The sequence below is a fragment of the Eurytemora carolleeae genome, unplaced genomic scaffold (assembly GCF_000591075.1).
Source record: "Eurytemora carolleeae unplaced genomic scaffold, Eaff_2.0 scaffold140, whole genome shotgun sequence".
Lineage (NCBI taxonomy): Eukaryota > Metazoa > Arthropoda > Copepoda > Calanoida > Temoridae > Eurytemora > Eurytemora carolleeae.
This window is the reverse complement of record NW_019396224.1, coordinates 41309-62919: the sequence shown is the minus strand read 5'-3', so window position 1 is coordinate 62919 and position 21611 is coordinate 41309. Positions and strand designations below refer to the sequence as shown.

The 21611-nt window shown below is 30.8% G+C and overlaps 1 protein-coding gene across 1 annotated transcript; it reads right to left on the bottom strand.

Annotated features, from left to right (window-relative positions):
* Positions 1-226: 226 nt before the first annotated feature.
* On the bottom strand, positions 227-21470 carry LOC111698638 (hexosaminidase D). The gene is made up of 26 exons (XM_023469016.1): positions 21352-21470; positions 20895-20961; positions 18512-18619; positions 18231-18294; positions 17753-17833; positions 16241-16313; positions 15805-15860; positions 14990-15026; positions 13539-13603; positions 11173-11282; positions 9823-9871; positions 9732-9742; positions 9641-9683; positions 8869-8963; positions 8283-8388; positions 7558-7625; positions 7326-7399; positions 6413-6541; positions 6017-6088; positions 4915-5033; positions 4435-4445; positions 3499-3552; positions 3042-3117; positions 2271-2345; positions 1606-1682; positions 227-954 (listed from the first exon to the last, which is right to left on the bottom strand). The coding sequence occupies exons 1-26, from the start codon at positions 21407-21409 to the stop codon at positions 753-755; spliced, it is 1980 nt and encodes a 659-aa protein (XP_023324784.1). The 5' UTR covers positions 21410-21470; the 3' UTR covers positions 227-752.
* Between the last annotated feature and the right edge of the window lie 141 nt (positions 21471-21611).

The following is a 21611-nucleotide window of genomic DNA, read 5'->3' as shown; positions in this document are numbered from 1 at the left end:
TGTTTATTGGATACTAAGATTAAGTAATCGGGATTAAGGATATCTCATTCTAAAGTTTCCAGCTTAGGTTACAAAGATTTAAGGATTATAAAATTCAAGTTTAATGAGAAAAGTTGAAAACTAATATAAATGTAGAAAACGAACAAACAACGTGCATTGCACAGGTCAGAGCAAAAAAAATAGTCATAAATGCGATTGATAAATGTTTCTTTTCATTTTTTATCTCTTTTAGATGGGGTGGGGGGGGGGGTTGATATTATGGCAAACTGGAGAGTGATGGAACCTCTTTAGATAAATTTTAATTTAAAGGTCCGGCATTAATCTATTTGACTTATTTCTATAAATTTGGGGCTATAAATATTATGGACGGTTTACATAAACTTATCATTTTAGACACGTCGTAAAAAGATTATTGAGTAAGAAAGGAGAAAGAGAATACAAAACGATCATTATAAATAACCGCAACCAAGAGTTTTAAAAAATTGTTGTGATAGCAAACATTCAGATTTACATTGTTTTTTTTTCAGGCTGTATACTTATATAAAAAGATTTGACAATTGAAACTTAAAGATCCTATAAACTATCCTGTAATACAGCGTGTCTTGTGCATTCATTTTGATCCGTAGATTTTCTTAAGAATGATTCGTGGATTTCTTCCGCAAAGAAACAAGAGGCTGGGGGTTTTAAGTTACATTTAAAATCTGTATTCTATTTTATCAGATATTTGACTAAAAGGATTAATTTAATCCTCCCTATACGGTTCCTAGTGCTCGTAGCCTACTCTTGCTGGAGTATAAGTCAGGTTGTTGATAGACACGCCTCTTCTCACCATGTTGTGATGGAGGGGGCGGGGAGGTTGGGGGAACCCCAATACCAAGGTCTAAAATGGAGTTAGCAACAGGAAAAGGACGTTTCTCCCAGTAGAGTGATGTTTTTAGGACGTCAGCTTCTTGCCTAAATAATTTCTAAATATTATTAACTCGACCAAACTGTGGAATAAGATGACAACTGTTGAATTCAAGATATGCTTTACATTTTTCAATTGTTTAGTGTTCACATGGATCCAAATGATTTTCAGGCTACAGTGGCTTTGCTTTAAAACATAAACAAATACATGTTGACATGGGTCGAGTATTTTTCCCATATTACATGGACAGTTGGTTCCTCCCGTATCTGTATATATATATATATATATATATTTCAGCTTCAAATTAAATAACTATTTATAACACTGTTATTTTGGTTCGCAGTTTTACAAAGTTTTTGGACAGATATTTTAGCTAATTTAACTTTATAGCACGATGATTACTTTACAGCAAGTTCATTATGAAACTCACGATGAAGTGAGGAATAATGATAAAGTACACTATAGTTTCATAAACATTTTTATATAGTATAAATATCGTGATCTCTTTTTGTTTGTTTGTTTGTCCTATCATAACTCCACGAACCCCTTGACCAACCAATTTGCCTCAACTTTATTTCTCAACATTTGAATTAAAAAAAAAAGTGTTTTACAATTCCACGGGCAACGCCGTGCACTTCAGCTAGTAATAAATAAATTAATAAATTGTTAAATCTATTATCAATTAATGAATTAATGACCTGAGTATGGATAGTTTCTTGTACATCGGATACAGTTTTAATTCAACCCACTCCCCTACTGTGTGATGATCAAATACCTAGAAAGAAATGGTTTCAATCAGAGCTATTAAGAATGTTGTCAGTCTCCACTAAACCCCGCTATTTCTTAGGTTTGTGTTCTGCAGATGACGGCAGTACGCACAGAAACCTTATATTTATTTTGTTGTATAAAGGAGTACAGTCTTTGCCACACATTTTTCTAATCCCAATATCGAATACCTTAGATATTTCAAAAAATATATTCAGTTTCATCAAATAATCTAAATATAAAATACAAATTACATCACGCTATTCTGAGAAAAGTTTTAGACTTTTCATTTTAATATATATATCCTAGATGTAAACCGTGCCGGTTAAGTTTGAATAGTTTTAATTCTGTAAAGTTTGTTTTTATTAAACTTTGCAGAATTTGTATCTCAAGGAAACATTTGGAGAAAATCTAACAACAAAACAAGATCGCGTTTGGTTCTTTTTTTTGCATATATCTTCTCTCCGGGTTACCTTTTGCATAGTGATAGGAACACAAATGTAAAGAATAAACTAATTTTTTTTAAAGCCCTGGAAACATAGCTATGATGAAATCCTTCACTTAAAATCTATTGAGAAATATTTGCTTAAAATCCTACCTCACTTAAGGCTGAGTTTGCCACCTTCATAAGGGATATAACCTCATGTTGAAATCTTGACCAGTCTGACATTATCTAAACATAAGGGATATAACCTCATGTTGATATCTTGACCAGTCTGACATTATCTAAACATAAGGGATATAACCTCATGTTGATATCTTGACCAGTCTGACATTATCTAAACAGAATATTTTACTATAGGGTTTCTCAACAGAAGTTGACGTTTTCTTAAAAGATTATCGCCCCACCCCCCCAAAAAAAACCTAGTTTAGTATTCATTCCCCAAATGGTAAAAATCACAGAGATATTGATCCCAATTTTGATTTGATTAATATTGATAAGATTCCATCACGGACTAACCAGGTCTAGAAGCGTTCAGTTTATTCAATTTTAACTTTTTATTTACTTTTTTGTACTTTTTCATTCGAAACAAAGGGTTCAAAACAGAAAAAGATAAAAAATTCTGTTGAGAAGGTTAAATTTTATTCGAAAGTGCACGCTTAAAAATTATCTTAATGGAATTGAGTCTTTGCCATAAACTCGAATTTTCTAATCTTTATATCTTTGTACTAATAATGTAAACTTTTGATATTATAAATTGAGACTATTTTATGTAACAGAATTCATAGTTTGAAATATCTACGGTCTACAACATTGGGTTGCAAAGTTATAAGGATTATAAAATCAGAGTTTTTGTCAAAGACTCAATCTTTAATGTCTTTCAAGAAATCCTTTAAATTTAATATTTTTGTATCAGTTGGTGCTAACCTCTTCTATCCTGAAGGGTGAACCAAAATGATGATCTTTGCTGTATTGGGTTAACCAGCCTTTTTTCCTCTCAGCCCTAAAAACAATTTTTAAAAAAAAATTTTGATTTTAAATTTGAATTTCAATATTTTTGAATAATCATTGTAAAAAAAGTATAAAAAGAATGGTTCAAAATCCTAAATTTATAAAAGCAACAAAAATAATAATAAATGTAGGAATGGATTATACACCAAATACTGTTTTAGATAAATTTCCCAGATATTTTAGCTATACAATGATCTATTACATTGTTTATTTTTAAGCCTTAACTTTTAAATGAAAAGCTTTTAATCATTGCAATTATGAGGTAAGCTAATTTTTTTTGTTTTACATGAGATATTAATTATTTACATGAGATTTTAATTATTGCAAATATGAGGATGCCTAATATTTTTTAAATGGTATACATTATACATACTTATCTAAAAACTCAAAAACATCTTTTTCCAACAAAACTAGTTTCTCCGTAACCCTAAATAATCATATATCATCATCATGTATACTGCATAGAAGTATATAAAGTAGTAATCTCCGTTTGTCTGTTTGTATGTCCGATCACAACCCAGGAACCCATGGACCGATTTGCCTCAAAATTTGATTGGGGAACTCAGGAAAACCACGGAAAAAATATTAGTTTGGTTTTAATTTTAAAATGAGTGGGTCGATTTTTAAAGGAAAAAATCAAGGCTAAGCTGGGTTTCCGAGATGTTTTCAATATGAGTAAATGGCTTGAATCCAATTAACATCAAAACTGCAGAACTGATCGGACCCAACTACCTACTGCCGGTTCCAATTTGAAGGATTTGAATCGGTGATTCAAATTTTTACCGGTGTTAAGCAGTTCAGCGATCCCGCAAATTCATTAAATTCTGTCCACAGACATTAAAACTAAATTTTATTTGAAGATCCGTTTGTTTACAAATCTTTTTATCTCCAAAAAACCGGTGAAATCTAGGATCATCGATTATCTTTCGCCACATTTGTATATAGTTTATATTTTATATTTTAGTTTTAAGCAAAACATTAGAAATTCAAAACATTATTATTCTTCTCAATAACTCAACAATTAGCGTAGTTTGGATTGAAAACATATAAGATTACAATATTTCATGGAATTTAATTTAGTTTCACGTGAATTCAATTTACTTTACTTCAACGTGAATGCAATTTACTTTAGTTTAACGTGAATGCAATTTACTTTAGTTTAACGTGAATGTAATTTACTTTAGTTTAACGTGAATGCAATTTACTTTAGTTTCACGTGAAGGTAATTTACGTTAGTTTAACGTGAATGCAATTTACTTCAGTTTCACGTGAATGTAATTTACTTTAGTTTAACGTGAATGCAATTTACTTTAGTTTCACCTGAGGGTAATTTGCTTAAGTTTCACGTGAATGCAATTTACTTTAGTTTCACGTGAATGCAATTTATTTAGTTTCACGTGAATGCAATTTACTTTAGTGTAACGTGAATGCAATTGACTTTAGTTTTACGTGAATGCAATTTACTTTAGTTTTACGTGATTGTAATTTACTTTAGTTTTACGTGAATGCAATTTACTTTAGTTTCACGTGAATGCAATTTACTTTAGTTTCACGTGAATGCAATTTACTTTAGTGTAACGTAAATGCAATTGATTTTAGTTTCACGTGAATGCAATTTACTTTAGTTTTACGTGAATGCAATTTACTTTAGTTTAAGATAAATGCAATTGACTTTAGTTTTACGTGATGCAATTAACTTTAGTTTCACGTGAATGCATTCACTTTACTTCAACGTGAATGCAATTTACTTAACTTTAACGTGAATGCAATTTACTTTAGTTTAACGTGAATGATTAATTTTTAAATTTAAAATGACCTGACGTCTGTAATTGTCTGGACAGCTGAGGGATTGGAAGAATTTTGAGTTTAGTGATACATTATAACTCCCATGGCTGACAGAGAGCAGATCTATAATGTAGTTTCAAGTGAGCCTTAATTTAAAAGTGGATCATGTCCCATTCACGATAGTACACTTTTAAACATGTTTAATAATCTGAACCTTGATTATTTATCAGAAAGAGTAACTTTCAATTTTGCAACAGAGCCAAAAGAAGGAATTAACATTTGTCAAGAAAGGAAAACGGCCAGATTATTATTTTAGTTACTTAGATAAAGACTCTAGGGGGTACCGGTGGGAACCGGACATGAAGAACTGAAATTCCCTTGAAGCTTAAATCTATTGATAAAAGAAACTGAATTTTTGCCACACAATCAAATTTTCTAATCCCAGTAACTTAGCAACCCGATGGTAATAACCTTTGATATTTCACCGTTGTATTGATATTTTACCGTTGTATTGATATTTCACCGGGTTGCAAAAAATAACTTGAGCACCAAAAACTCATAAAAAACTTGAAAGAAAAAACAATTATAATACGCAAAGCGTAATTTCGTATTTGAACATTTATGCAGCAAGGATTTTGTAACTTCTATCCGATATTTCCAGCACGACTTTACGATCTCATTACTCCTCTAATTTTGATTTTACACCCAAGAGTGAGAATAGTAATCTTGTCTGTGGTTGTATTTTTGTATGATTTCAAACTTTTGTTTATTGAGAAATGAATGAAACTCATTTTACTACACCAATACACTAAAGTAAAAAAAAACTTGAGGCGTCATTTAAGTTTATGATTGAGTCGTCGACGAATACCAATGAAGACGACTTTTGATTTTAATTTTTTTAACATCATGGATACACATAAACATGGAAACAAAGAGAAGCTGTTAATTAACAGCTTCTCTTTGTTTATTTGTTAACTTGTAATTTTGAAAAAAGCTTGTTAGAAATAAAAAAATAAAAAACTGGAAAAGTTGTCTTCGTTGTATTGATATAAATGCCGACCACTCAAGGAAACATATGAATACAAAAACAAATTGAATTTACTCGCCTATCGCAAGACTGGGTAATCCTGCGGGCAGCAGTTCACAGAGAACAGAAAAATGATCATACCGCTGCCAACCTGAAAATAAATATTAAAAATATTTCCAGGATTCATTTTACAAAAAGATTGTCAAACGACTCCTATTTGATTTAATCCAAAATTGGTTAATTGTAAAACATAATTTTTCTTTTTGATATTTTCTAAGATGCAAATTATTACCTTGACATTTTACATGGAGTTAAAATTAGTCGACATCTTGTAAAAAGAGTAAAATTAGTCAACATTTTGTAAAAAGAGTAAAAAACCTTCAAAATAATTTTTTTTTAAAGCGTCAGCCATTTTTGAATTCAAATTCAAACCAATATATATTAAAAAATAAGTAAATTAATAAATAACAAATACCTGTTAGTGCTATGCCCCTAAAACCTCCCTTAAGCTTAGGTCCTTGTTCCCTCATAACATTAATCCAATAGAGATTATTCACTAGATGTCTCTTAGCATCTGGGACCACAAGGGTCTCACCATGTGCACCTAATAATAATTATAATGGGGGGGGAGGGGATTCTGTTAAAAAATCTCCAACTATTAAAAAACTTGAATCTTTAAACTAATGCATTTACCTGAAAAAATTGGATCCCGGAAAGTAGCACCAAGATAAGGCTTTCCAAAGATAATTATCCCTTTCAAAATCTAGTTCCTAAAATTTTAAAAATAAAAAAGTTAATTTTTGAAAAATGTTGTGCAAAAATGACACACTACAATAAGTCTAAAAACAATTCTGTAAAAGTTTAAAAATAATAGCTGAATAACAAATAGTTTGCCGCATTGTCAGTAGTAGTAACGCTTAAAATATAAGTAATATTACAAATAATAAAAATATCGTAATTTTTTCTATCAATTATTATTTTTAATATTAATTTGATCATTTTTTTATTATTATTACAAAATAATTTTGTTCAGGTAGTGAATTTAACCTTTAGTGAAAGAATCTACATTTCTTTTTTCAATTTATTGAAACATTAATACTTTTTCTATGCATTAAAAGGAGTGTTCGCGAAAAATGAAAGGGGGTATAGGCTTAATGAAAGCGCTTTTGATCGCTACTAATCTTACTTTTATCTGTTGCGTCTATAAGGAGAAAATTGTTAAAGACGTCTCATACCGAATAACTTAGCGTCCATACATTAATAATAATAATAATACTAAGACTAATACTAATACTAATACTAACACTCACCAACATCAATACCAAATTTTAGATACGTAACAGTGATGATAACAATAATAATAATGATAATAACAATAATAATAATACCTTTAAAAGCTGATGCTGTCCAAAGGTAAGGAAAGACTTGAGCATACCTCTCCCACGTGTAGGGGGGCATGAACCTGCAATTAAATACAATCTATTTAGTTCAAAATTCTACAACATTTATTTTACATAATACTACGGGAATATTTATAATGAATAAAAATTTTCCTTTGCAAGATTTCTAATTATTTATCAAAAATTATATATATATTGATAATTGATAATTTATATTGACCTGTAAACATCCTCTGCATAAACCCAGACCATTGGTTCAACTAGACTTGCTAGTTTCAACATTTCATCCTGTACATAACGGTACCGATGTTAATTGGACTTTCCCCTCTCTAAAAACCCTTCAATAAATCTAAAGTCGTCTTCCCTCTACTCTATCTTACTATTTGTTGAAAAGTCGAAATGGATTTTTTTCTGGAATAATCATAACCAAGCGTTAAAAATAATTTAAGATTTATCATTTGTAAAATCTTTAGTTATGTTTATTATAAAATATTGAACGAAGACAAAGAATGAAATTCATTTTTATTCTTGTCATCATTGTGCATGCAAATTATACAGATAAAACAAGACTTTTAGTAACTGTATAGTTCTTAGTATAGGCGTTGCAACATTTCAAAGTCGATCCGGTCTAAAAAATTCATGAGTACTTATAATAAATGTCTAGATTTTTGCAAGAATCTAAAACTGATTGTAAGGGGGGGGGGGGGGGGGGGGTGTTGTTTGTATGAGAGGGCTAAGACACCCCTTTATCTTATATCTACATATATCTCATAGAACTTTACATTCCTTGTCACATTTGTGAAAATATTTCATTCATCCTTTCCTTGAAAAAGAGTACAAAAAGACTTACATTTCCTTTGGATGGTAAAAATTAGAAGAAGAAAGAAGTGAGAGAGCAATAAATATATTTACTATTAATGTTTTGAGAAAGTAAATAAAACTGACCTCCATAAAATTCCTGAGCATGTCGTCCCAGACTATAGGTTTGCTGATGTACTTGGTTATCACATATTTAGCTGTCCGAGATACATGATCGATAAATATAACTGTCCTACAGAAAATATATAGTTTTTAATGCTAAATGGGATTCTTTGGGGGATTTCTGTAGAAAGCACTGAAAACTAAAAACCGTCTCTATTTTTAAATTGTAGTTAATCTGAATGGGAATAAAGGTATTGAGTCTTTGCTACAATCTAAAATTTTCTAATCCCTACATCTTTGAAACCTGATGGTGTGCACCTTTAATATTTCTAACTAAGATTATTTAACAAAGATTTAGGTATTAGAAAATCTGATTTTATGGCAAAGACTCGATTCCTTTACAAGAAAACTATTTGATATTGGTTTGCAAAGATATGAAAATCTGAATTATGGGAAAGAAAACTAGTTTATCTACAAAATTACTTTGACAGAAAATATTGATTACTCAGGATATATCTTTAAGCAGTAGGATAGAACAGTTGTGCTTCTTATTTCAAAATCACAATTTTTATGAATCATTCTTCAAAATGTAAAAAAAAGTATTGCTGACCTGGATTGATCTAAACAAGGTTCACATGTTCCTAGATGATAAACTTCGTCACACCCAATATGGACGTATTTAGCTCCAGTATGCAGTTTCATCACCTAAATTAGGTCTTAAATCAAATAGTATATTTAGGGCGCTTCACGCCCCTCTATCCATTTTAGAATTTGACTGTTGCATTTCAAGTCGTGATTTTTTAAAAATATTTTCTAGGGTTTTTCTGCTTTATTTGTAGTATTTTTAAAATATTAAATGTCGACTTTATTTTCCAGTCTATATTTACAACTATGATCAATCCTGGAGGCATGGGGAGTTACCACAGAAAAGTTGGAATCAATCGGTTAAGTTGTTTGGATGTTTATTGGATTACCACAGGGATGCCAAATTTATTTTTAGGGTTCAAGGCTCTCAGAAAACCTTTTCCAGTGAAAAGGAATTGAGTCTTTGCCACAAACTCAAATTTTCGAATGCCAATATCTTAGCAATCTGATGGTGTAAATCTTTGATATTTCAAACTTAGATTTTTTAGTTTCCTAAAAACATTTATAGTTTGAAATATCTAAGATTTAAGACTTTGGGTTGCAAAGATATAGGGATTAGAAAATCAGAGAGTGTGACAAAGACTCAATTCCTTTCAGCTTGTTTTACATATTAGAAATTCAAATTATTTTTGCTTTTTTCAATATCTCTTCATAAGAAGCGGTATGGTTGAAAAATATACGACTCCATTAACTTGTAATTGTTTACCTGATCTATATATATTCTTGTAATTGTTTACCTGATCTATATATTCTTGTAATTGTTTACCTGATCTATATATTCTTGTAATTGTTTACCTGATCTATATATTTCAACGTAATCGGTCCAGCCGTTTGGCCGGCTATAGATAACATATATTTTATACGAATGCCTTGTTTTATTATATTGATAATAATAATAATAATAATAATAATATTTTACCTTGACCTCCTCTACTGTATAATGGTTTGAGGTGGACACTGCAGCTAATCTAAACAGATCATAATAATAATAATAAAAATATACTAAAAAATGCATGAACCTTTTTACATTGTTATTGAGTGTACAATAGAACACAGAGAAAACAAAAAATGCTTAACTTTAAATACCAAATGTTTGAAGTCATAATCAACTTTGAAGCTTGCCATATTGAAAGATAAAGAATGTGCACTCTTGGGAAAAAGAAGAGAATTTACGACTCTGGAACTTTTGTTTCCAGGTCGAGTTGGCATTGTGAAATAATTGTTTTTTTTTACATAAATCAAATTGCTCTAAAGTAATGGATAGAAAAAACTGAATTTGCGGATTTTAAAATATATTTTAGTTGATTTCTGAATTCACACTTTGTTGCAGTAATATTTGATCATACAGCAATTATTTTAACTTGTCTTTATCCTCGTTGTCCCTTGCGGTATGATAATCACATTACAATAATACAATAATAATATTTATAATTATATAACAATAATGTTTTTTATAATTATATAACAATAATGTTTTTTATAATTATATAACAATAATGTTTTTTATAATTATATAACAATAATGTTTCTATAATAATATAACAATAATGTTTTATAATTATATAACAATAATGTTTTATGATTATATAACAATAATACTTTTATGATTATATAACAATAGTTTACTGCAACAGGCTTCCTAATTTAATTTTTGCATTTTGTCTTAGTTAGGCGGCCCGCAATACACGTTTTGAAGCTGAAAGTTAATGTTGCATTTGAGAAATATTGTTGTTCATCCATACATTTGGGATAAAAGGGTAAGAGCCTGGCTAAGGCCAAGTTTTTGACATTCGTTTAAAGTAATCTTAAAAGTTTTTTCAACCTTGAAATAAATAAAAACGTTTTTAATTTGCATAAAACTAAAATATAAAATCTGGAGATCTGGAGATATGTATGGGGATTATAGACTAAATTTGTAGTCTGGCATGTCAGATTCACAACGGTACCCATAAAACCTTCGTCTCATTGAAAATAAAATCATTATATTTTTCTAACAGATAATTGCGTGCTTTCATATTCCATCCGCAGTAATACTTGAATCTATTAAAGTAGCCATTATTAATTTCTCAAATTTTGCAGATTATTTTAGTTTAAATTGATGAGAAATACCAACAATATTTTCTGGAATTTTTCAATTTGATCGTCCATAGACATGCCATGGGGTCATGTGATAATTATGCCCGATCGGTTCAGCCGTTTGAACGTTTTTTTTTTGTATAGAATTTAAAGAATAGACAGACAGACATAGTATTAAAGTAAGTTGTCAAACCTGCCCGTGAACGGGAAGGTATCCTCCCACTCCCATAGTATTCCAGTAGCTCCGAGATCTTTAACCATTGGAAGGATCTGCTTCAAGTAGGATACACTAGGTGGAGCTCCCTAAACAATAGGATACATTAGGAAGAGTGGGTACACAGGTGGAGCTCCCTAAACAATAGGATACACTAGGTAAAGCTCCCTAAACAATGGGATACACTAGGAGGAGCTCTCTGAACAATAGGATACACTAGGTGCAAGCTCAGTAAACACTAGGATATACTAGGTGAAGCTCCCTGAACAATGTAATCACTAGGTGGAGCTCCCTAAACAATAGGATACACTAGGTGGAGATCCCAAACAATAGGATACACTAAGTGAAGCTTCTTGAACAATAGGATACACTAGGTGAAGCCCCCTAAACAATAGGATACACTAGGTGAAGCTCCCTAAACAATAGGATACACTAGGTGGAGCTCCCTGAACAATAGTATACACTAGGTGAAGCTGCCTGAACAATAGGATACACTAGGCGGAGCTCCCTAAAAAATAGGATACGCTAGGTGGAAATCCCGAACAATAGGATACACTAAGTGAAGCTCACTGAACAATAGGATACACTAGGTGAAGCTCCCTAAACAATAGGATACACTAGGTGAAGCTCCCTAAACAATAGGATACACTAGGTGGAGCTCCCTGAACAATAGTATACACTAGGTGAAGCTCCCTGAACAATAGGATACACTAGGCGGAGCTCCATAAACAATAGGATACACTAGGAGGAGATCCCGAACAATAGGATACACTAAGTGAAGCTCCCTAAACAATAGGATACGCTAGGTGAAGCTCCCTAAACAATAGGATACACTAGGTGAAGCTCCCTAAACAATAGGATACACTAGGTGAAGCTCCCTGAACAATAGTATACACTAGGTGGAGCTCCCTGAACAATAGGATACACTAGGTGAAGCTCCCTAAACAATAGTATACACAAGGTGGAGCTACCTGAACAATAGGTTACACTAGGTGAAGCTCCCTAAACAATAGGATACACTAGGTGAAGCTCCCTGAACAATAGTATACACTAGGTGGAGATCCCTGAACAATAGGATACACTAGGTGGAGCTCCATGAACAATAGGATACAGCAGTTAAAGCTCCCTAAACAATAGTATACACTAGATGGAGCTTCCTAAACAATAGGATACACTTGGTGGACCTCCCTAAACATTAGGATACACTAGGTGAAGCTCCCTGAACAATAGGATACACTATGTGGAGCTCCCTGAACAATAGGATACACTAGATAGAGCTCCCTGAACAATAGTATACACTAGATGGAGCTCCCTAAACAATAGGATACACTAGGTAGAGCTCCCTGAACAATAGGAAACAATAGGTGGAGCTCCCTGAACAACAGGATACACTAGATGGAGCTCCCTGAACAACAGGATCACGTGATAATTAAAATATGTTTGTGCAGTGCCAGCAAGACCCAGCATCCTTTTAATTAGTGAAATTTCAATTTGACATGCAATTTATTTAAGTTTGACGTGAGGTATAACTTGAAATATAGTTAAGTTTGACGTGAGGTATACCTTGAAATCTAGTTTAGTATGACGTGAGCTATATCTTGAAATCTAGTTAAGTTTGACGTGAGGTATAACTTGAAATATATTTAAGTTTGACGTAAGCTATATCTTGAAATCTAGTTTAGTTTGACGTGAGGTATAACTTGAAATATAGTTAAGTTTGACGTGAGGTATAACTTGAAATATAGTTAAGTTTGACGTAAGCTATACCTTGAAATCTAGTTTAGTGTGACTTGAGATATATCTTGAAATCTAGTTTAGTTTGACGTAAGCCATATCTTGAAATCTAGTTTAGTTTGACGTGAACTATATCTTGAACTCTAGTTTAGTTTGACTTGAGATATATCTTGAAATCTAGTTTAGTTTGACGTGAGATATATCTTTAAATCTAGATTAGTTTGACGTGAGATATATCTTGAAATCTAGATTAGTTTGACGTGAGATATATCTTGAAATCTAGTTTAGTTTGACGTGAATTATATCTTGAAATCTAGTTAAGTTTGACGTGGGCTATACCTTGAAATCTAGTTTAGTATGACGTGAGCTATATCTTGAAATCTAGTTTAGTTCGACGTAAAATATACCTTAAAATCTAGTTTAGTTTGACGTGAGATATATCTTGAAATCTAGTTTAGTTTGACGTGAGATATACCTTGAAATCTAGTTTAGTATGACGTGAGCTATATCTTGAAATCTAGTTTAGTTCGACGTAAAATATACCTTAAAATCTAGTTTAGTTTGACGTGAGAAATACCTTGAAATCTACTTTAGTTTGACGTGAGAAATACCTTGAAATCTAGATGAACTATCCTCTGCTCCGGTATATAAGGTTCAGAACTAGATGCAAACCCACCTTTAACACAAAATATATCAAAAAAGGGAGTCTTAATCATTTTCAAGAAAAGGGTATGTGTAATAGTTTTGATCAGAAATTTGTTTAATTAAAGGTTTGTACAAACTTTTTTATTGAATTTTTATATGAATTTGCACTGTTAAAGGGACAGACCGGCTATGTAAGATATGCTATATAAGAGTATGCAGTGTTGTGGACAAATTCTTTAGGATTTATTTGAGACATATAAAATTTTTTAAAGATCTGTTAATCCTGAGTTTGAGCGCAAAGTCGACTGGGCGGTTTTCAGAATTGTTTCTTTAAATTATTAAATAACGACGACATAAAATGTAAAAAGTTCTACAATAAACTGCAGATGTCATGTATAGGAACATGTTGAGAAAATAAAAATTAATCTTATCATCGAAAATAAGAAATCTTGCTTAATTATTAGTTTCTATTTTCTCATAACTCTAGTTTCTCATTATTGACAAAGATTTTCTGCAGATTTTCTGAAATTATTATTGAAAAGACGACATTTGAAGAATTTGAATAAATCTACAAATAAATGCAAAGAACCTTAGAAATTCAATAAGATGAAAACGACATAATTAGTTCTAGCATTGATTTATGGACAAATTTCTTTTGAGAAATATGTTCCTAACCATCTAATTTGATTCTGTAATTTTTACTTTATTTTTCGTCGTTGTTATTTAGTAATTTAAAAAAACGATTCTGAAAACGTATCCATCCAAAAGTACGATTTTGAACGTCGAATTTGCGCTCAAACTCAGGATTTACAGATCTTTAAAAAGTCTCAAATGAATCCTAAAGAATTTGTCCACAACACTGCATACTCAGTTCAACTTCCTTAAAAGAAAACCCTAGCTAGCATAATGTTTGGTATATTGAACAACACTGAGAACCAGAAAACTCTGGAATAGAAAAACGACTTTTAGTCTTTTACTTTAAATAGTCCAATTATCATGAAATACAGCAATTGTTCTGTTCAGAGCCATTTTAGTAAACAAATAGATTTTAAAGCTACTGTACTGGTATATTTGCTTTACAAAAAAATCAAATACACATGATTATTAAATCGATGACGTCTTCCTAGTTCACAGTGTTCTGGTACTCACTGTACTCTTTTTCGAAATTAAGAACATTTAATCGAAATTACGAACAAAGCAATGAATCTTAAAATTAGTTAGATATTTCTAACATTTGGTTCATAATTTCGAAGGCGTTGCCCCGTGGACTTTTAAAACACTAAAGATAATTGTAAATGTCTTCCAAAAAAATTAAATTATTTTTTAACTACAACGAATAAGTCACTTAAAACGAAGTATATTCGAGAAAGGTAAAAAGCTGAACTAAATTGACAAAAAATATTTTTTATCTATTAACCTTGTTGATTCTGATATCCATCTAGATTCACATCAGCCTAAATAATTAAGTTAGTTTATTAGTAGATGAGGATAACATATTTTTGCTGTGTGGACAATATACATATTCATACAGGGTGAGTCAAAGCAACAAACAGGGATTATAGAAGTTATGGACAAAATTTTTAAAATCATGTTTTTTGTTCTGACTTTAGGCATAAATAAAAGGTTTTAACCTTTTCATAGTAAAAATACAAATAATTGGCTGACATTTTTGTTATATTTTTGTTATATCTCATTCAATATTTGATGAACTTTTATGAAATTTTAGAAAACAATAAAATATACATTTTCTCAACAATTTTTAAAAAAGTATAATTTGTATACAACAAATTGGTTTCGCTTTTTTTTCAATGTTTTTAAAAATATTTTTGAATATTTTTTTTAAATCACTTTTTTATTTTGTTTCGGCCTAAAATCTGAACAAAATAAAATTTTTGTAAATTTTGTTCAAAACATCGATAATTTCAAGAGCTGCATCCTTGATTCCCAACAGTATTCGTTCAAACATTATATTCCCTGTACAACTCGCTTATAAAAAACATATTTGATAATTACTAGATGTTATTTCTTTATCAAGGTGCACTGCGGATTTTGTGTAGCTTAGACAAAGAACTTGTAATTAGCAAAGTCAGCCATTTTTAAAGATGGAACTAAGACGACATCTCCCGTTGTGAATTGAAAATGCCCGCCTATTAAGTCATTTGAAATTACGTCTACAGCCTCTTTAGTGAAGACAAATAAAAGTATGTATTTATTCTTATTGTCAAAACATACCTGATTAAAATATACAGGTGGGTCATTTCTACTATTTTTCCCAATCTCAATATACCCTAAAATTAAACTCTACAGTGATATTGATTGATTGAATATTTCAAGTCGTCTTTGACATTAGAAAAAATTTGCGGCAATAATACCAATACCAATAATAAAATACCAAAAATGTCGAACCACATTTTGGAAATGGCAGGACTAGGGCTTTTTTGTAAGTTTTGTTTCATAAAAAATATTTCTAAAATTAGGTTTCACAACAATGAATGCCAGAAACTCTTTTTAAGGTAAATGAGACGTTGGGAAAAACCAGAAACTCTTTCTAAGGTAAATTCCGGCTTATTTAGATAACCACTGTGCGTATAAAAATTAAAAACATATAAAATAAAAAAATGCCTATCATGTTATCTGAAAAAAAATAATAATTTTAAATTACTTTTACCTGGATTTTTCCCGTAAGCGTTAAACTGGATTTGATTGTTAGAAAATTCAACATTGTCTTCTCCATCACTGCTCTATAATTTACATCCATACACAAATCCTAGANTATTGAGATTAATGCTTGATCCTCTCTTTTCTTAATATTGAGACTAACTTAATCTTGTAATTGTATTCTGAAAAGTGTATAAAGTTCAACCAATCACAGTCGCATATATGAAGCCGATAAATTTGAAATTTTGCGTGCCATTTAAGATTATATACAGAAACAGGAGGAACTGTATAAATTAAAAAACCGGTTTTTGATTTTTCTCTACTATATCCAATTAAGAACGGTTAAAGAATAAAATCATAAGTATGTCCATTGGTGTCCATTGGATGCTAAGATTAAGTAATTGGGATTAAGGATATCTCATTCTAAAGGTTTTAGCTCTGATTTTTCCTACAAACATAATTCAGGTTTAACCTGCCAGGAAGTGGTCTAGTTAAACAATAGAAATGTTTTGATTATTTGAGTGCTGACTAAGTGTCTACTTGTAAATGTACAATGAATGTATATTCAGTTGAGATTTCAATATGAATAGTCTGTTTCAACAAATACCGATCAGAACAAAATTATTAAACATTAAATTTTCAATTGGCTCATATTAAATTTTCTTTTGTGTTTTGTTTTTAGCTGAAGCATCATACATAATTATTTTGTATTTTGTGTTTGAAAATAAATACTTTATATACAACTATCTTGTGTTCCTATTTTTTTTAATCGTTCGTTCCTCGTGTCAGAACTAAATCGTTGGTTCTTTCTCAAATCGTTCCATCCCCGTTCCATTACGTTTCGTTATTTGTGTTCATAAGCAAAAAAGTCCATTATTTTTTTTATTTTTTGAGCTACAGATCTATCTTACATATTTATAAAGCTCTTGTAAGGAACGATCGTTCCCCAGGAATGACGCCTAGTCCTATCCATTGCATTTACATTGTTCACGTTTAAACGTATTTTTTTAATTTGATCTATTATTTCCCCTTTTTAAAATTTTTATTTTCTAGTTTTGTGTGAAGGTAGTTCACAGGTCAAATTGCGCTAATCTAGAACATCTGTAACAGCTATAGCTGTGAGGAATAATTGTAGTCATTTCCGGGTAAAAACACTGGATAACCCAGAAGGATTAATTTAATCCGTTTCACTGCACAATGAAATTACTTCTCAAAATCAGTTTAACCTAAGAAAGCTTTACTACAAATAATAATAATATTTTTACTAGTCGTTAACGAAACGGTTAGAAAAAGTTGGAACGTGCCCAGCCCTAAACAAGGCTACGCAAACGCCTTTTTAGTCCTAAAACATTTTTTTTACCGGGATTAAGATACAGCGATAACAATTTCTTACATGTTGTATCGCAAAACTTTACTTTATTGGAGAGTAAATACATTTTTCGGGAAGGGATAATGGCCGCGGAATAAAATTATGATGATATCTAATAATTAGAAACTAAAATATGCTTTGGATGTTAATTCCCTGAGGTGAAAACACCTCTCTACCCTTCTCTACAGTCTCAACAGCTTGGTCACCATTGTAACTATGCTTTAAAGCCTCCTCCTGGAAAAGGTAGAAAATTAACCATTTTCCTATAATGGCGTAATATTTTATACATTTTGAACAAATCTAAATATTAATAACGAAATCAAGGTTTTTAGCACAAATGTGCACCAACAAATGCTCGAAATATAGCAAAATATACATTTTTGAAAAGCCCGTGGCCAAGCAAATTTCAATATGCAAAAATATTTCTAAAATTTTTAAGCCCTAAATATGTATTAAAGAAAAACTTAAAATGTGCAAATTTCCTTTCAAGCCGTCTGTGCAAAAAAAGCTATAAAAAATTCTTTGCAAAATTGTGCAAACAATGCGTGTAACAACCAAAAGCTTTAGTGTCAAGAAAATCCCCCAAAAATATTTCTAAAATCATTAGAATTTTAGAAAATGCTTGTCCCACCTGGAAGATATTTTGTCTTGAATTTCTGACATCTTGTTGGTTTGGAACTAGTTTGCGCGCAGATCTAAAAAAATATATATATAAATTCTTTTACAAAGACAAAATACTAACTTTCATCTTAAACTGTCCCTTTTGTTACCAAACAATTGAACTCTGTCTGATCTGATTTAATTTAATTTAAAGGGGGGGAGCTTAGTCCCATTGCCCCCCCCCCTGCTCTACACCTCTGAGTAAAATGTACTCAAATCCTAACCCCCTGAAGACCCGAATAAAAGTTAAACCTTGATAGTCCTGGAACACCAGGAATGAATTGAACTGGATCAACATCAATATCGTTGGATTGCTGGAGACGTTTATGAACTCCAACATAATGCTCGGGGCTTGACTCTCTAGAAAAATAAAATAAATAAGTAAAAACCAGAAATTCATAATATTTTTAGATTTAGATATTTTTTATTCAGTTTAAGTAATCTTTTATACAGTTCTGATTTGCTTACAATGTATCTGGAACAATATTTAAAGTTTATATCCCAAACAATTTTTTCCAAAATGTATATTTTTTTTACTCCAAAATGGAAAAAAACTTAAGTTAAATTAGTGATATCTAGTCATTAAAAAAATATGAAAAACAAGCAATTAAATGTTTAGCACCGGAAATTGCGTAATTAAATGATAATGATTAATAATTCTATAATTGTTTATGATAAATCCAGAGGATTGACAAAAAACCCTTTTTTACTGAACAGTTCGTATTTTTTAATAATAATAATTGGCCTAATCATTCGGGGAAATATTCTTTTTTTTACATTAAAATGTCTTATACATACGTCTTTTGGAATGTGCCTCAAAAATATTAATTAGATCCATGAAAGTGATGAAAACAAAATAAAATTCATAGGACTAGAGGGAGAATTAACTAAGAAATGAGATATTTTTTTCGAAAATAAAGAGGTTGAACGGCTTTTAAGAAAACGAAATTTATGCAAGTTTTATATACAGGGTGTCCCGCGAAACATGACAGTGTGTAAATAGTTTTGAATGTCTTCTTCCATATACTGTATTAGATATTGTAGACTTTTTGAAGTTTATTTAGATTAAAAAATCTTTTACTCAAATATATTTTACTTTGAAATCAATTTTACTATAATATTGCTGGCGTGAAAATTTCTATATTATTTATTCCTTGGGGTTCAAACAACTAAACAAACTATGGAAGAAGAAATTTTAAACTTTTCACCAACTGTCATGTTTCGTGGAACAACCTGTAGGTAACGTACCAAGTGTACGCTTAAAGGGAGTGTAAACGTAATTTTAAAGGGACCCTCTGCGTAAAAATGACAGTGCCCGATTGACAACGGTACCCTTAAACCTCTATCTGATCAATAAAGTAAAAGATATTGTTGTTTTTTCAAGGCAAAAGTGTTTAATTCTAATAATTTCAATATATTTTCCTGCAGTATAGAAATGCCCAAAAGAAACCACAATTAAAAATAATCCGCTCTAAGAACTATTAACATTAATATCTAATTCATACTTGATCAGACAAAGCTTTTAAGGGCACTGATGTAAATTCGGCATTGTCAACTTTGAATGGAGGGTTATTTCAAATAACGCTTACAGTCCCGTTAATTGATTATGTTTTTAAATTAGACACTCTTTTAAAGGCATGGCAATATATCAATAATTGTTCACTAGTAACAATCAATTCATACGAGTTTTGTATTCTTAAAGTTTTTATATTAACGGGACAGTTGACGAAATTTCAAGTGACGCCTCTGCACCAATTAAAGAGTTGAATGCCCGATAATAACATTTCTACATTCATCTTAGTAATTCTATCCTAAAAAGTGTTTAATTCTGATTCTTTGGATTTTTGTTTCTGCTACATTACTCCGCAAGTCACTTTTACAGAGAAAACACATGGGGAATTATTCAAATTTTAAATAGAAAAACAATGATATCTCAATCAATTTTGCTCCGATGAAATGTTAATAAGTTAATCGGACATATCACTCTCAAATTTCGTCGGCAGTCTCTTTACTGAGTTGAAAATTGTATTAACAATTTTAATATTTTAATATTCATGGTATCTATTCTCACAAAAGAAAAAGACCTGAAATTATGTAAATGATTCTCTCAGACCAGTTTTCCTCTGTCCGAGACACATTTTGCATAATGTAATTAAAGCAAACTTTTAGAAAACACAATCTTAAAATACTTTCCTGCATCATGAAGAATCAGAAACTACATTTCAGATCGTACTTTGATCGGAAATTACAGATCTTACTTTGGTCGGAAATTACAGATCGTACTTTGATCGGAAATTACAGATCGTACTTTGGTCGGAAATTACAGATCGTACTTTGATCGGAAATTATAGATCGTTCTTTGATCAGAAATTACAGATCGTACTTTGATCGGAAATTACAGATCGTTCTTTGATCAGAAATTACAGATCGTTCTTTGATCGAAAATTACAGATCGTACTTTGATCGGAAATTACAGATCGTACTTTGATCGGAAATTACAGATCGTACTTTGATCGGAAATTACAGATCGTACTTTGATCGGAAATTACAAATCGTACTTTGATCGGAATTTACAGATCGTTCGTTGATCGGAAATTACAGATCGTAAATTGATCGGAAATGATTAAAATCTGACCTTGTATGTTTGATGATACTATTTGTGTAGAAGCAGAATATGAAGAGGACTAAACCAGTTAACAGACCTTTATAAAATAATAATTTATCATTTTATTTTCGAATCTCCCCCACCCCCCAGCCCTCATTAACCGCGCCAGTGTAGTGCAAAAAAAAAATATCATTTGAAGCAATCTTGAATTTGTAAATTATAATTTTCTTTGGAGAAGAACTATCGGCATCAAATGAACGGAAAATATGATTTTGTATGTGAATTGCAAAATTCAAGTTTTGTTAAAAAAAATAAGTATTTTTGTTGGAATCTGAAGCGTGAACGTTTATTCCATTTTAATAATCTTCCAGAAGATTTGAAATAAAAAACAAGTATCCAAATAAATTTATTTTTGATTAAAAAAAAACCTTCCGACCTTTTTAATATTAGCTGAATTTTAAGGAATTGAGTGAAAAGAATGTCTTACCCCAAAACGCCAACTTTTTGCGTAGAAGTATTCCCAGGAATCGGAAGAACAAAAACATGACTATATTTCAGTTTTCTCATTTACTATCTACATTCTTTACATTTAATGGCAACACAGCCCTGAAAAAAAATAAGATGGTTAAATTTTAGTAATTTTAGTTTATTATTTTAGATTATTTGGTCTAATAAAAATGAAAGTTTGAAATATCAAAGGTTTACACCATCAGGTTGCAAAGATATAGTGATTAGAAAATGTGAGTC